This window comes from Bombus flavifrons, chromosome 16 (genome assembly GCF_040668555.2).
Source record: "Bombus flavifrons isolate JBK064 chromosome 16, iyBomFlav1_principal, whole genome shotgun sequence".
In the NCBI taxonomy this organism is placed as follows: domain Eukaryota; kingdom Metazoa; phylum Arthropoda; class Insecta; order Hymenoptera; family Apidae; genus Bombus; species Bombus flavifrons.
The window spans coordinates 8,098,014-8,115,477 of record NC_138457.1 but is presented as its reverse complement, the minus strand read 5'-3'; the positions used below and the strand labels follow the sequence as shown (position 1 = coordinate 8,115,477).

The window sequence follows — 17,464 nt, the reverse complement described above, 5'->3', positions numbered from 1 at the left end:
AGATGTACTAAATCCTAAATATGACGCTCCAAGTTCTAAATGCCAATTTTCATCTACTTCTGTATCTTTACCTTTGCAATGAATTAAACTAAATTCTTAATTTTTTAAGTAATATAGTTTTCTATTTTGTTCACAGGAGAAAATGAAGGAACCTTCACCCTGCAAGGAGCTAGGCAACCAAAGCCCCCGCGACGTTTCAAGCCCCAAAGAGAGAAGACCAGAGGACACCGCCCACGAGCATCGAGCAGAAGCTACGAACACTCTTCTAAAGCCGATGCATCCTGCGAAGGACAACTTCAGCAACCCAGGCAGTCCAGAGTTCGACAGTTCCTTCTACAGCAGCGTGAGCTGTAACATTCGAGAAAACCTACTGCACCACCTAGACGGCAAGCTCCAGAGCTCCTCATCGACAGTCACATCCACCAGTTTATCCATAATAGACACCAAACCTCAGCAACAACCTCAACAGTCCTTCTACGAACACAACGTTAATCAGATCCAGTTCCCCATAGACATCTCCCTGACCGCTGCGACACCAGTTTATTCTAAAGAATACAGTAACGAAGAGTACGAGAATAACAGTGAATATGCCCAAAAACCTGGCAAGAGCAATAGGTCTCATCCCAGAAGAGTGTCCTTTGAGAAGTATAACTTCCCAAGGAAATACGATGGGAAGGAGCAATGGACATGTTCCATAAAAGACCTGAGCAAGTTCGATATCTCCACTCAACTATCTCTAAGGAAGAAACAACAACTTCTGAAAGAACGCCTCAGTTTAAACAGGCTGCGCCAGATCACTGTTCTTGCTCCCTCGGAGATTGTTCAGGATGAACAGAATCCGGATTCTAGGAGTCTCGAAGAGACTGATGACGAGCCTTTGGCCGTGGCAAACAGCCCGGATGTCGAGCAAACGTCTCGCTGCGAGATTGTCAAGTCTTCAGAGATGCCGGATGGCTCTGAGGCGAAGCAACTTCAGGACACAGAGTTCACTGTGGAATTTGGCAACTTCCTGAGGCTGAGGAGGTGGGACGAGAATACTTCGATCGAGGCAGCTAAGAAACAGGAAATTATTTACGCTGAGCTAACCGGGGAATGGTCCAGGCCGAGGGTCTATATCTGCGGCGCCTGCGCCTCCAAACATGTGAGTCCTCAATGGAAATATTTAGGCGGTGAATGGCGCTATTTTGAGGTGGTTATTGGAATAATAAATGGTCGCGTTGGCGCAGATGTTATTTTCGGATGTTCTGATTCATACCTGGAGGTTGTCTCGAATTGATTTTGGAATGATACGAGGACAGAATATTTTTGATGACCACTTCGTGCTTTTTTCAAAAAATCGTATGCATCTGTTAGGCAGAATGGTCAAAATGATAAATCAGTTGCAGATTTTTTGTAGAAATTTGATGAATAATTTATTTATTTATTTATCGAACTAGACATCAAATTAATCAATTTGTAGTCTTGTAATATTCTTATCGGAATATGTATAATAGCATGTAATTCACTGTTTGATACTCTATAAACTTTTTCAACATCTCAATAAAATATATTTACATTTTTGAGAATCTGAACATGGAATTCTAGAAGTGCAGAAGTCTAAAAGAAAAGAGGGATTTGTTATATTTAAAAAATTACTATTGTCTGACTTCGTTAGGAAGTCTCGCTATGAAGTTGATGACGGAATTGTCTTGAGAAATAGTTTGGAAATTGACACAGTCGACATTTATGAGCGATTAGCTAATTAATCAGCCTACTTGATTGGTAACTATCGATCGAATTGCAGAACAGTTGAAAGGACATCTCTTCATGTTGATTGACAATTAGCTGTCGTCGAACGAATCTCTATTGATCGTCCTGCGATATTACTGTCGATTCCAAGTCCAATCGTAATAACCGTGCATGACGATCGTTATTATCGATTGAGTTAATTGGGACGTTTGCTTCGTGAAATTGTCCCGTGAACTAGAACTTCAGATTGTTGCTTGAAATTAGCATAAAATCCTTTTCACGGTTTAAAATATCACAATTGCCCATGAAAAATCAATAAATAACAGAAAAATCATCGAAAGTCATAAGTTACTCACCAAAAGCTGTTTAATTATAGTAGGGTGCAATTTTTATTTTTTATTAGATTTTCTTGAAGTAAAAATATAGCAAAATAATTGTACAAAACTTTAATCGTAGCCGCTTATGTGCCAAGGATTATTTTATTCGTTGTTTCACATAATAAAATTGCTTTATTAACGAGCAATAATACAACGATGACACTAATCACAATTACCGTTTTTTCGTTACAGGTAACATTGAAAGAAATGGAGGACCACAAAGTGATCACGCACCCAAACGTCTGGTGTTCCCACTTCGAGTTTTCTGGTGACCAAAGGGAACTTTACAAGCACCTATTTCTACCAGGGAAGGATGTACCCACGACAAAGGCGAGGACGGCTATCTTAGTGGAAAAGGTGTGCACCAAGTGTTCCAAGAACTGTACCACTCTACCAGAGTTGCATAGGCATATGTTGGAATGCGGAGGAGACCAGGCTTGGTTGTTAGGACTATTTGGCAATGGAAAAAAAAAATGCAAGTGGAGACCCTTTGGAAGTCGCAGTAGAAGGCGAAGGCAGCGTGGAATGAAGAGAAACATTCAAAATTCCCAGACTCCAAGGGTGAACACTCCTAAGGAGAAGCAACCTACGGGGCCAAGGGTCAGGCCTAGTGACAGTGAGTAACTATTATCTTCTATTTCATTTTTCCTAATTTATAAAATTATCAGCTCCTCTTCATCAGCGAACAGCAAGTATCTCAGACACTATAGTGCAGACAGAACGTTTTAAAATTGCAGGATTCCTCTTTATATTTCTCATCAATGGAAAACAAATTACAATGCTGATCAAATTACAATGCTGCTTTATTTTGAAAAGGACGCTGCTTTTGAACCAACATAACTTTACATATGCAAAGACAAGTTTTGATGCTTGCATGTTTACAAGCTGATCAAGTGATCAATAGGAGAAGTCATGTAATTAACAGCTGCTACTGGACTCTGATTAAGCCGTCATCTTGTAACTCTGTGCTGCTGTAATTTAGCTACCCTTTCACGGGATTTAATGTCCTGTGAAATATAAATTTTAATTAGCTTCCATTAAAGCGCGAATGTTGAGTTACCCAGCGTAACCAAATAAATTATGCTGTTACATAGGAATAAATTAATTTTTACAGCAAAGATAATACTTGTTTTAGGATAAAAACTAGTGTAATACATTTTTAATTACCAACGTTATTAATTATCTCGTGTAGAGTGGCGTTGTATTATAACTTTAACTTTGGCAATTCTAATAAAATTTATTCTCAATGAAAATTATACAAAATTCCAGAGCAACGCGTGATTTAGAATTTAATAAAAAGCGAACATAAATAGGAACACACAAGGTAGGGAAAATTTGTTAACCACACTAGAGGAGCGTCTAATTATTGTACTAATTAAAACTTTGTTTCATTTAGTTGAATCACTTATCCAACAACTTCCCTTTGCCACGCGATAATTATGGATATGGCGAGGCATGATAACTTGAAACTTATTAATCATACGTTGATTAATATTAACGTCCCTCTAATGTCTCTACATATATACGTCTGTGTACTTACGTGCGTTTGCATATACAGTTTGGATATGCAGAGTGTTTTAAATTTTTTCTGCAAACTTTCACAAAGTGTCGGAGCATAATCCAGCAGAGAAAATAAAAAAATGTTTTATATGCAACTTTCATGTAACTGCTTCATTAAAGAGTTATGAGCAAACATTGAACATAATCAAAAGTATGCAATTTTTGCCAACTCTTATTGAATTTTAATTCCTCAAAATTCTTTTTAATTATATGCTATGCTTTCAAAATTTGGGACACCCCGTATTTAAAGAAGAAGCAGCTGATATTCAGGCAGATATAATGAAACATTAATTGAGTGATTGATAAGCTGTTAAGCCACTATACTAGATAGCCTTTACGATACACGATTTTATGTATGAATAATCCCCAATGATTGGAATTAAATAACCAATGAGTTACTGTCCAAGTAAACTACGTTATTAATGATACAATGTTAATGAAACTTTCATGAAGCACCTGTAATAAATAATATATATATATATAATAATTGATATATTGTAGCATCATTCTTGTATAGAAGAAGTAAGTTATAAAATTTGTGAAATTAGACAGATAAATGAATTTAAATCAAAGTGATGCAACGTTATATGTTTAAGAAAAATTAACGTTAAACTGTACAACTTAATTTATGTTTTATACTGTTTTTCTGTTCATAGGGGAGAGCATACAAAAGATGTTAGCCAACTTACCCCCTAAAAGGGCAACCAGGAAAGTACTGCAAGACAATACGGTGCGGACCCAGGGTAGACTACGTACTGTAAGTGTTGAATATTTGAACAATTCAATTAACTTCATCCTAGATGTTCAGTTTTCGTGTTCATGTGGTTTTAATGTCGAATAACACCGGAATCATCATCCACGTGCTATTCATACTAAGCAGAATTAATTGTCATACATATTAATTGACACACAAATGAAGTAGAGTTGAGATATCTGGAAATATAATTATCAACTAGAGAAGAATAGTACAGCAACAGTAAATAAAGTTCCTTTAAATTCTTAAACAAAAACCTTCGATCTACCTTTATATATCTCTGTAAAATTCAAATCTAAGCTAAAACACTTTCAATCGCAGATATGAAGCTTAATTGTTAAACACATAAGTAGGCGGTCAGTAATTATAAAATTAGAAAAGCCTCTGCCTTACCTTTTTCACTGAAAAGTAAACAAATTCTGTGAAATAGAAATTCGCATGGAAGCTAAAAACGAAGGAATTCAGATACCAAATACGTAACTTAATCGCTACTTAATCACACATCTGCAAACATAAGTTATCAGCAATTATGAAATTGGCAAATAGGAAATGAGAAATGAACGAAAGAAGTTCTTCGCTTCGACGACGAGAATCTCAAAATTGTGGAGAAATTCGAATCAAAATAAAAAAAAAAAAGGGGGGAAGATTGAAGCTTCAAGTACGCAAGTTAATTGCTGGAAACACACGTGTAAGTGGTGAGCAATAATGCAACAGACAGGAGGAGGACCTACTGACCGTGAAAGAAAGCTGCCGAGTCAGAAAAAGAAAGAGTCTTGAGAGGACAATTTGCAAAAAATGCATGCTCTGTGCCAAGAAGCTAGTAAGACACGGTGACCCAAAAAGCATGCACAGACCGGCGACTGGTTGGAATTAGGTAAACGAGCAGCTCGCAAACAGCTCCAGTTAGCGGATGACCCGAATCCTCGCGAAAAAGATGAAACTCGATAATGATAAGGCAATAACATGGGACCGGCTCCGGCTGGACGACACGGATATAAGTGGAGTATTGATTAGCCAACACGGTTGTCCGCACGTTGCACACACGGACCCATATACACATAGGGAGGATACGCCACGTAGTCACACCGACAAGATGGTTTTCGTGCTCTCTTAGAAAACTGGCACACGATTGACCCGTCTATGGACACTCCCTTGGCATTTTTGTCGAAGCAAGAACTATGACATTTGGAAAGTCTCGCTGGTTCCATCTAATTCGAATCGACCAACCGTGGAACAAGCGCAGAATTTCGAGAGTGACTTTTATTAGGATAAGAGCAACAGGAAGAGAAAAATGTACAATGTTACGTATAGTGTTATTGATGTGGAATTGGGGTTTTAAGGATTTTACCACCAGGGATGGTGAGGATCTACCACGCTTTAGAATTGTACTATTTTGTTCGTTAAAAAGCCATTAGAAATTTTGTAAGAACTAGAAATACTTAGGATTGATTTTTAAGAGCACTGCTGGAGGTACTAATTTTAATTTTAAAATCAGTCACAGTACTGATGATACAGAATAGGAATTTTAGGGACTAGAACTGAGAATTTAGGATTGGTAAGTATTCAAAGCATTAAACTTTGGTGTTTTCTTCCTTTTCTTTTTATGCTGAGAGATACGAGAATTTGTTAAGATAAAAGTAGAAATCCTTAAGGGTTTTATTTGCAGGATACAAGCACTGTAAATTGTAATGCGTTCGGTACAAAGATACAAGGATTTTGTTGAAGAATTTGTTGTGTTATTAAGAGATGATTTAGAAAAAAGATCTCGGAGTTAATTATTCTAGTTAGCATTGAATTTTCAAACACTTCAGATTTAGAGGATTATCAAATCACAGACCTAAAACAATACTTAGTTACTTCTTCAAACAAAAGAATCCACAAACCAAAAACTTCTATGCTCAAAGTAAAGTAGCAAATCCCATAGGGCTCAACTTAAATACACCATAATAATACCCGTGACGTGTTGCCCAAGAAGCTTCCATAAATCACGGGAACAGTTGATTCCGTAGGTTGCAAAAAAAAAAAAAAAAAAAAAAAAAAAAAAAAAAAAAAAAAAAAAAAAAAAAAAAAAAAAAAAAAAAAAACTCCCCTAACCTTCCGTAGAGAGCACAGAAAAAATACACTCACCGAGGTGCGCGCACACACACACACAATACCACGAAGGCTTTGCCATTTGTACAGGTGCAATCCAGAACGAGACCACGAATGGTCGGCGACAATTCCAGCGCCTCTCGAATGTCCCGGAACAAAGCTGCCCTGAGGAACAAACTGCTGAAGAACGCGAAGTCGATCCAACGGAATCGCTGTCGGATCGACAACATCTCTGCCGTGATCGAGAGCGTGGTGAAGAACTACACTCCTGATGACAAGAATCCTGACGAAGGACGAAACGACAGCTCAGTGAAAAACGACCTGGAGAAAGAAACCAAAGAGAAACCGGCTGAAGGATCGTCTTCTATCAAAGAAGGTGATGTACCAGACGGAAGGAGCAGTAGAACAAAGATGGTCAGAGGTCCCAGAGTGTTGGGTAAAAGGAGGAACGTGAAAACGAAAGAAGGAGCTGTGAAAAGCTTGGTCCAGGTGAAGAAAACAACTTTGAAGGCTAAAGCTAGAGCAGCAGCTTTGAAGAACCTGTCTGAGACGAAGACAGAGACATCCAACGAGAGTACGAAGATATTAAAGAGTACCAAAGCTTCTCCTAAAAATGTGGAGAAGGAGGTAGATGTGGATGGAACAGAAGCTAGTCCAGGGGAAGCGAAGTCCCTCAGCCTAAAGAACAAGTTGTCCATTCAAACTACACCTAAGAGGAAGCGGCCGGTGGATCCTGTAGCCTCTTTGAACGCCTCCATCAAGGCAAAGTCACAGCTGAGGACCCAGGATGGAAAATTTGCCAGGAATCCTAACAAAGAGTCTCTGTCTCCTCAAAAGTCCCCTGAGATCAGGTGTCCTATTTCTGGTCGTTTAATAACCAAGATAAGGAGCAGCGAAACTAGTCCAGAGTCGTCGATCACTAGGTCCAAATTAAGAGCAGTTTCTAAGTGCAAGAACGGCGACCAGTTGCCGAAGAGGACAACCAGATTGTCTTCTGACAGCGACAAGATGCCCACGTTGGAGCCAGCTGTTCAAGTATCATCCAATTCTGAGGAATTTTTAGAAACTACTACGAATGACCTACCAATCCTATCTCCTGCTACGTCAGCTTCTAGCCAGGAAAAGATCCTGCGTGGCAAGAGTCTGATTAGCAAGTGTTTGAACCTGGAAGACAAGGAGAGTCCGAAGAAAGAGGAGAGTCAAGTTTCAGGAGAGAAAAGTGATGTTATGAGCAGTTTACAGGAAGAAGAGAAGGATCAGAAACAGGGTAAAGGCAGGAGAGCAAAAAATGAAATGAAGAATTTGAATAAGAGCGTGGAGAGCGTCGATACAAAGACTGAAGCTTCTAAGGAAGGCGCTAAAGGTGTAGTTAAAGAAAAATTCAAAAGGAAAAGTGCTCCTGCAAAGATTCTAAATGTGGAAGAGAAGAAAAATATGGTGAAGAATACAGAAGAAGTAGGTCTGAAGAAAGAAGTGAGACAGAAAAAGGAAGAAGGAAAGTTGGAGACCAGGAGTAACGCTAAGGCGAAGTTAGAGAAAGTTGTTGACGATGACAGCCCTATAAAGATTCAGAACGTCCCCTTTGAGGTGAAGAAGTTGATAGGCTCAGACAATAAAGAGGACCTGCTAACCAAATTGGCTCTGACATCCAGGATTGCCACTTCCAAACGCTGTCTCAGGCAACCAGTGTCTAAATTTAAATTCGATCAGGCAAAGATCAAGCCCCGGAAGGATTTAGAACTGGAAAAAGGAAAGCTGGATTCAGGATCCATCTCAGACGCGTCTACGAACAAAGAGAAATTCGATGCAAAAAGAAGAAAATCGCTGAGGAGCACGGATAGAAAGGACAAAACTGCTTCAAAGGATGAGAAAGTTTTGGATGAATCCAACAAGATCAAAGAAGCTGTGAACGAGATGAAAACAGCAGTCAAAAGACGGAGAAGCAGTAGCATGTCCAGTGAGATCAAATCATTGGTCAATTCCAGTCAGGTGTCTTTTGATGGTCAAACCAAGTCTGAAGTTGAGATGACTGTCCAGGCTGCTGACAAGAGGCAAACTAGATGGTCGTTGTTGAATACTAGCGAAGCGGAGATCCAGAATGAACAAACAGACTTCAGCTTCAAGAAGAATACTTTTGGAAAGAGACGAGGTAGAGTTAAATGTAGCAATGAGACATCTGAAAAAAAGAACACTGATGTGTCCCAAACAAAGAATGAAGAAACTGGTAAAAATAATTCCTTAGAAGTTAATGATGAAGTCAATTCAATGGATCAGAACGAAGCAAATTCTGATGATAAAGAGACTGTTTCAATTGGAGCAACGAAAGTTGTGAAGGATAGGCAAGAAGAAAGTGAGAAAATAACTAGAAATGAGAAAGAGCAACCCAAAGGATCTGATCCTTCAGAGAACAAAGAAGCAACCAAGGTAACCGAGAATCTAAATCACTTACAGGTGGAGACGAGCAATTCTATGGACAGTGGCAAGGAAAATTCATTGGAAAGACCCGCACCAGTTCAAAAATTGAAAGTTGGCAGACCCAGGAAGTCCTGGGGACCCAGAAAAGAAAGAGCATCCAAAAGGTCTTTAAATAATGTAATTGGAATTCTTACAGAGGGCATGAACGTCCCTGTCGAGTCTCAGTCAAGTGTCTTGAGCATGCAGATTTCCTTGGATAGCGTGGACTCTAGCGTACTTCCCCAGAATTCCACACCACAGACTGATGATGCCACTAGCAAGACTCAAAATTTAGATACATGTATTAAATCTTCTGAAGACACTGTTTTAGAAGTGACAAGTGATCCTGATAAGCTAGTAGAGGAGATGTCTTGTGCTGAGAAAATTTCTGAGGAAGATCTAAAGCAACTTGAAGTTTTAGAAGCAGCTAGTAAGGACCTGAACTTGGACAAATCTGTAGAAAAGGTTCAGAAGGTTGAATCTTCCTCTAAAGACACCAAAGAACAGTCACCAGCTAATGACATTATTCTAGATCTGTCCAGAAGGAAACAGAAAGGAAAGGGATCGTTCTTAGAGAAAATAGTTTCAAAAATAGCTAAACAAAAGGATGCTTTATTAGAAGGTGAAGTTGGTTCTCTATTGGATACAGCTGCTGACGAACTTACTAGTATTTTAGACGAAGTTGGGCCTGGTTTATCAGAAAACACAGAGACTTCGAGTGAAGCGAAAGCGAAAACAAAAACAGAGAAGATTGGAGATACTAGACAGGAAACTATTAAAGAAGCGACTAGTGGGAGTTATAAGGATAGTTTAGTTCCTAACAGTTTGAACAAAAACTTGGAGAAAGCAGATGTTACTGTAGAAAATGAAGAGATGGTTTCGAAAGAATTTTCCAAAGAGTTGCAGTCTAATGTAGAAAATTCTGATGAAAAGGAAATAAAAAATGAATCGAATATAAGTTCCAGTAGAAAAGTTGCCGATGAAGAGATTGAAATTAAATTGCTGAGAGAAGATGAAGAGACTATTTCTTTGAAAGAAAAAGAAGCTTGTACTAATGAGTCAAAAGTAGAGGAGGGAGCCGTTTCTATTGAAACGAGCCCTATTAGAAATGAAATTTCATTGCCTGTTTTGGAGATCCAAGTAAGTAATTCTGCAAATGTGTCTTTGTCAACTATGGAAGAAGAAAAGAAAAAGTGTGAAGACGTAACTGAAGAAGTCAAAGTGAAAAGAAAATGTAAGAAACGATCAGTGGAAATGAAGTCCCCAAAGAAGAATAAAAGGAAATCCTCCGAGCCAGCAGAGAATTTTGAGGAGAGTTCGATCTCTGAGGAACTGCATCTGGCTGACGTGATAAAGTTAATCGAAAAATCAAAGCAAGTGCCTTCTACCAAAGAAAATGTTCAAAACGACTTGTCTACTGAAGTTGATGCGGACAAGGTACCATGTGAGGAGAAAAGTATAAGTGAAAAACCCGAAGCAAAGGATAATAGGATTGTTAATGATGCTAAGACAGCTGAAAACTCTGAAGAAAGTACTGAGAAGCTCAAGATAGATTCTAAGGAAAATTTAGAAGAACATGGAACAAATGAAGAGGATAAACCAGAAGATGCACTTCAAGGTGTAAGTGTAACGAAAAATAAGGAAGAAGTTCAAGTGACTAACGAAGAAAAGAATTCGATGAAGATAACTGGAAAGAGAAATTCCGTTACAGAGGCTGTGGATCAATATTTAGAAATTCAATCTCCAGTTAAAAGGTCCTCCAAGAGGAAATCGCAACAGGAAGAGAAAATAAGCCAAATTTCTGAAGAAGAAACGATGTTCAGAGTGGAGTCTACTGAAGTGACAGAATCTTCTGTAAACGAAATAGCATCTGAGAATAGCAGAGGGCCCAGAAGGAAATCTTTCAGGACGAAATCCATGATTCAACCGAGAAACGACGAGAAGACTTCGAAGGAATGCGAAAGTAATCTTGTTCTCAGTATTAGCACCATTGTCCCAACTGAAAACCCTGAACTGCCTTTGGAAGAACCATCTGAGAAACGTGAAACTGTGCAAAATGAAGTTGCAACGCAGCAGGTAACGCTATTAGATAGGATAGAACAGTTGAAAGAAGAAAAAGAAGATTCTAGTTTCAAGAATACGGAGACTCAAGCAACGGATAAAGAAGAAGTCACTCAAAATCCTCCAGTGAATGATCAAAAAGAGTCACAGAAGCTCGAAGAACCTATAGTTGTCCCCAAAGTGCCAAAGAAGCGTGGGAGAAAGAAGAAGTGTTTGATAGTTGACCAAACACAGACACAAGGCACGGTTTCTCAAGAAAATTCTGACTCCAGGATGCACACACAGACCGCAGCGCTTGAATCCACAACGACGAATCAACTTGCTCCTAGAAGATCCTTGAGGACGAGTAGACTCATCGACGAAATTGAAGATCAGAGCAAGAATTCCAACGATCTGACTAGTTTACAAGTTTCTTCAGCAAGTCTGGAACCATTCAAGGTTCCAGAGGTAACCGAAGTGTTGCAGCACACAAAGAAAAGAACGTATAAGAGAAAGTCGATCATCGACGAGAGTTTAGACACTCAGAGCAACTGTTCTCAACCAGAAGCTGAAACAAGCAACGCAGAGTACCCAGAGGCGAGCAGAAGTTTGGCTGGAAAAGAGGAGCTGCCAGAAAGTTCTTGGCAGAAAAATTCTTCTGAAGGCAAGAAACGTAGCTTTAGGAGTTCGACTCGTGAACACGTAGACCTAGAAAGGTCCAGTTCTGCTGGTTCCATAGATCTAATTGGTAAAACGGAACAAATTAATAGAACGAGATCTTCGAAGAGAAAACAACTGTCCTCTGAGGACTTGTCAGGCCAGGAAAGCCTAAATCAAAGAGTTGAAAGCGCAGATAATTTGTCAGAGACCTCATGCGTCAGTGATTTTAGTTATTTCAGAAAAAAACGTTATTCCAAGAAGAAGAAGCTTTACGAGTCTCGAGAAGACGTGCAAACAGATACCTCTGTGACCGACTCAGAATCTGTCGATGCGGAGAAAAACACCTACAGAAGACAGAGTTTGAAAAGAAGAGCCAAGAAAAACATATCCTTCTTTGCTGAGTTCTATTTGATGGATGACTTCGATATCCCAATGGATATTGAGGATTGTATATCGCATGAAGAGACAGCAAAGAACGATGTTAGCCAGGAGTTAGAACCAAAACCGTCGACTGAGCAAGAGAAACCGGTTGAGGAAGTCATCTCGGACGAAGTTTTTGATGAAAAACCAGAAGACAATGTTGAAAAACAAGAGGAAGAGGTAGTTGAAAATTCTAAAACGCCGATCGACGAGGAGGAAGGCGAGGAATATGAAGACGACGAACTGAAAAACGAAGATAAGGTGGACACGAAGCTGGATGGTCTTTCCCAAGTTCAGGATGATTTTCAGCCAAAGAAGAGAACAGCAGGCAATTACGTGGTAGTTCATAAGAAGACAGGTGAAATTCTAATCGTGGAGAAGAGGAAGAAGTTGACGAAGGAGGCTGCCAGATTTTTCTGCGATGTTTGTACTACCAGCTTCACCAGGAAGAGCTCTCTAAAGAAGCACAATCAGTCTCAGTCTCATTTACTTCAAATGGCCAAATCTAAGAAAGACAGAGCATGTATGGAGGACGCTGAAAATATGGAAGACGTTGGTCAAAATGATACTTCTAGTGACGAAAATAGAGTTGAATCAGCTGATGAAGCTATGAATGTGTCTTTGGAGCTGAAGGATGACCAGAAAGAAGCTAATCCTTCCGAATCCATCATTACTCAGAAGGATTTAGAACCAGTTCAGACTGATCCTTGCTATAACAATCAACTCGAACAGGATTCTTTGACTGATTCTCAGACCACCCATCAACGCATCCTTGAAGATGAACTACTGGATGAAGAAATTTGTAAGATCACTGAAAATATGAGCCATGATGAGTATGTTCTCACTGATCAAGTGACTCCTGAGCCAGAATCCACATCGACGCCTATAAAAATGCAGATCAAGAAGGTGGAGGACGTTGGAAAGAAGAAGAAACATGAAAAGAAGAAAGAAAAAAGTAAGAAGAAAAGCTTGACTGATGAACAAATTATTTTAGATAATTCTGAGTTGGAAAATTCAGCCGATTCGACGTTGGTAACTGTCCTGGGTGAGAATGTGTCCATTAAAATTGCAAAGTCTTCGCACTTGAATAAAGCAAAGTCTAATTTGGATTATAAGGATGTTTCAGAAGGTTTATCTGAAGATTCTGTCGTGAGTAATTCAGAATCAAAAACCGGTACTCCAAGAATGAAAGAAGATGATTTCAAAGAACAGTGTTCAGATTGTGGTCCCAGGCTGCAGGAAAACCAGGATATGGATATGGAAATAAAAGATGCTCTGCTGAGAACAGAAGAAAACAAAATCGTGGAGAAAGATAGTATATATAAATTAGATTCCGAGGAAAAGACTGAGAATCTTTCGAGGGATAAGTTAGACGATAAAGATAATGAAGAAAATCAGTCACATGAACGTTTGAGTCTGAAGTTTACCATAAACAAACGCAGCATAGAAATCTGTAAAGAAGTTGATTCTGAGAACAATAAAAGCTACGAGTTAGACTATTCAAGCACATTTAATAAGGAATCTGAAGATGTTAATTGCAATTCTGAGAAAAACTATGAAAGTGCATGCAGTATACAAGTTGAGTCAGTTAAAAGTTTTAATTACTCCAAACCAGAAATACAGGAATTTAATCAACGCTTGAATTCAAGCTTGTGCAAGGATCAAAAAGCAGAAAGAAGGAGTTTTGAAGGTATTGATGAATTGGACGCTTCTAAAGTACAAAACCTTGAAGGAGAAAGTATGAAAATGATGTATGATAACGAGGGTGATAAGCAGGATGAACTGGTCAAAACGCAACGCCATGGTAAATCCAAGAAAGGCCGGGCTAAGAAACATTTTGAGAAAACAGAAAACAGTTCGGAAGATAAAGCTATTAAAAGTTCTTCCAAATCTAAAGATGGTCAGAATAAATTAGTGTTCAATGATGTGGCCAAAGTTTCAGAGACCACAGATGATCAAAAATCACTCGATTATGCTGAAACATTTGATATCAATGAAAAGTTAGAGCGTTTAGTACCTGATTCACAATTGGAAGATAATTCTGCTAAAAGCGATGGTATAGTTATCTCTGCAACATTAGAAAATGAAGATGATCATGAATCTAATGAATTACAAATTGTTGAGGAGTTAGAAATCGATAAATTTTATCCTGAGCCAGAATCTTTGGAAGAAACAGATTTGAAACAATTAGTACAGGAACAACAAGTTTCTGAGAAGAGAATTGAATTATTAGAGGACAAAATCAAGTATTTTCAGTCAGTGGATGATGATGAAGTTTCGTCATCCTCAAGTCTAGCAGACAAACCTTTGTCTCAAATTTTATTCGAAAGAGAAGAAAAATTGGAGATATATAAAGAGCAAACAAAGGAACGAGAGTCTTCCACGACATTCCTGAAGGATTCTGACAACGAGCCAAAACCTGAAGAGAAACAAGAAGTCGAGAATAGCGACCCTAAAGCCACCAAATCTGATATCGATGATAATTCTTTAGACACAAATGAATTAATTGACAACCAAAACTCTGACAAAAATTTGAATACTAATGACGAACAAGCAGAGCAGCAGATTGCATCAGAGGAAGAATGTGAGCCAGAAGCGTCAAAAACAGCGGAGGATTCTGACAAGGACTCCAAGAATTCATCAGAGTCTGAGAACAGCGAAGCAATTCCATCAATAATTGGTAGCGGTCGAAAACCAAGCACCAGTGATCGTCAAAATCCGAGCAAAAAGGTGTCCAGGAGCAACAAATACTCTAACAAGGACAACTACAGGAAATCCAGAGGCAAGAAGTCTTCTATAAGGAACAAGATCGCCGATTTGACCAGTGAAAGCGACGACAGTGAAAATGAGGACAAAATTGAATCACAAAACAAGAGCAAAATCGTGAAGAGCGTGTTTGGCAGAGTTTTTGGTGGTGAGAAGACAGACAAAGTTAAGGAGGTACTGAACGACTGGGTGTCCAAGTCAGAAGACGATTCAGATCTCTCCAGAACAGGCTTCAGATCTTCCAGTTCCAGCGAAGGAAAGACTAAAGACTCCTCAGGCGACAAGAAAAGACACTCAGTTTCATCCTCTATACCTTCTAGTCCCAAGAAACGTTCTGGAAAAAGATCCAAGAAGAGCCCTTCCTCAGACAGAGCCAAGGAGAGAAATCTAATCTATGAGAACCAAGGTGAGCATCGATCTAGAAAACACACAAAATCAAAGAACAGCTCCAATATTAAGAAAACGCATGACGCAGAAGCTTCAAATAATTACTTCTTATTGTTACCAGCAACCAAGTGCAGACTCAGCAAGAAGAGAGCAGAAGAATTAATTTCTAGGACCTTTGAGGACGATTTTACTGACGTCAATGCTGACAAGAGCCAGAAAGCATTGAAACACAAAGAGCCAAATTATGGACTGAGGAATCAAGGCAAGCCTGACTTGACGATCAAGGACAGTGGCTATGGGTCCTTCAACTATGACGAAGATTCTTCCAAAGTGGTGCCTTTGGAAGATGCCATAGAAGAAGACGATCAGAAAGCGATCAAGAAGAAAAAGCTGACAGGTTTTAGAAAAAGTAAAGGTAGAAACGAAGAGGAAGATTGGAGAGATCTGGTGGCAGAGAAAAGAGTTTCGAAGAATCCTAAGGAGTCAGGCGACGAGGAGAACGATTTCACCAAGGTTCATCTTGAGAGAGACCCCTTCACTAGCCGAATGTCTGTTGATCTGGAATCTTCTCAAAGTTGCAGCAGTCTAGCACCTAGTAGCGTGAGGAACAGGTCTCCAAGTATGGATAGAAACTCGCAGACCACTAGAGATTCTGACATAGACGGTGAAGAAGACGAGGACATGGGCCACAGGCGAATTTCTCCCTTGTTCTGTGGAACACCTAGAAGTTCCATAGAGACCAGCTCCAACAGTGAAAATGAAGAAGAAGAGGAAAATTTGGCTACCAACGAGGCTGCAAGTAGGAAAAGAAGCTCCAGCGAGTTCTCTGGTGAGAAAATCGTCATTAGATCACCCTCTTCGAGCCACAAGAGCGAAGTAGTCACTATTGCACCCACTGACGCGATAGAGGACAACGCTCTGGATGTTCCTCAAGAGATTGAGACCACGAAGCCTAGACAGGGCAAAGTTCTGAACTTCGATGAGGAGCTGTTTGTCGAGTGTTGCTCCAGGTTGAAAGCCACCACTGAGAATGAGCTTAGGGGAGCTAAAAAGATCAAGCTGGATCACAACGAAGGTTACCATAGGAAGGATGAGCAGCAGCAAGGGTTCAGGGGACCCAGGGATCGGTGGAGAGACGTCGAAAGCCAGAACAGCCTGGGAAGTCTTTTGGAATCCGTGAACCAGGTGAGTATTTGGTTAGATTAATTGAAATTTTGCATGCTTCTTCGGATATTTCAGATATAATAAAGGTATTAGGATCTATAGGAGGGCAGATTTGGCTTTGTTTGAGTATCTGTGCTGAATTGATAAATTTAAAGAAATGGCGAATTAACATATTTTATTCAAGTATCTTGATTCTTATTTTAATTACAATATGTTTTCTTTCTGTGTATTCTGCATGTTTTTCTCAATAGATCTTTCTTATCAGCTGCTCATAATGCTGATTAAATCAGCTAATTGAAAAAATCGATATTGCTAAAAAATTAATTTGAAACAATACGGTAAGTTGATAGCTTTTTGAAGGGATACATAATTTATTTACTATTGTTTAAGATATATGATTCACTACTTCATTGATAAGCCTACACTTTGCATGCACTGTCTCTTTCTTACTTTTCTTTTTATTATTCGCTTGGCTTGGCGATCTTATATTATGTAGTAGCTGAAAAAGTTCAACTTTCAGCTCTGTCTGCAGTTCTCAGTTTCTTTTGTACATGCTTACAGAATGTTTATTTGTAGGGGTGTTTTCTAAACATAAATAATAAGTAAATTCAATGAAATAACAAATATTACACAAACTACAAAGATATTAATGATATATTAATATGTATACAAAAATATTAAATTATTATTAAAATTCTTTTTAAAACGGTACATGACACTGTAGCATTAAATTTAATATCACAGTCATTTTAGGATAAAATTGGTACGTAAATATTTCAGAATTAAGATAAACTGGATTACACCCTTACACGAAATTCTCAGAAGGGAATACTCTATACATTATTGTGGTAATGTTTGCAGGACCTATGAACCAGCTTTATACAGACAATGTCTCTCAGTATGCATGCAAAAGGTAGTTCTCTCATTCCTTCGACATTTCTTAGTGTGTATGGTAATTCCGAAACTTGTCCCTTCAGATATGATGTTTTTTAATGTCTTGGATACAAAAATGCGAGTAACCAATGCTGAGCATTATTACTAAATATCTCTAATCGTTCTACAA

At 38.9% G+C, this 17,464-nt stretch overlaps 1 protein-coding gene across 2 annotated transcripts in view; it reads left to right on the top strand.

Moving 5' to 3' along the window:
* Nucleotides 1–17,464, top strand: part of LOC138188056 (golgin subfamily B member 1) — an 81,176-nt gene that overhangs the window by 55,399 nt on the left and 8,313 nt on the right. Inside the window, exons 4-8 of one of the 2 annotated variants that reach the window (XM_069129459.1) lie at nt 137–1,141; nt 2,298–2,721; nt 4,322–4,422; nt 6,601–15,256; nt 15,359–16,422. In XM_069129459.1, coding sequence (XP_068985560.1) covers nt 137–1,141; nt 2,298–2,721; nt 4,322–4,422; nt 6,601–15,256; nt 15,359–16,422 — 11,250 coding nt within the window. Of the gene's footprint in view, nt 1–136; nt 1,142–2,297; nt 2,722–4,321; nt 4,423–6,600; nt 16,423–17,464 lie in introns of both variants that reach the window. The other variant, XM_069129458.1, reaches the window with a different exon arrangement.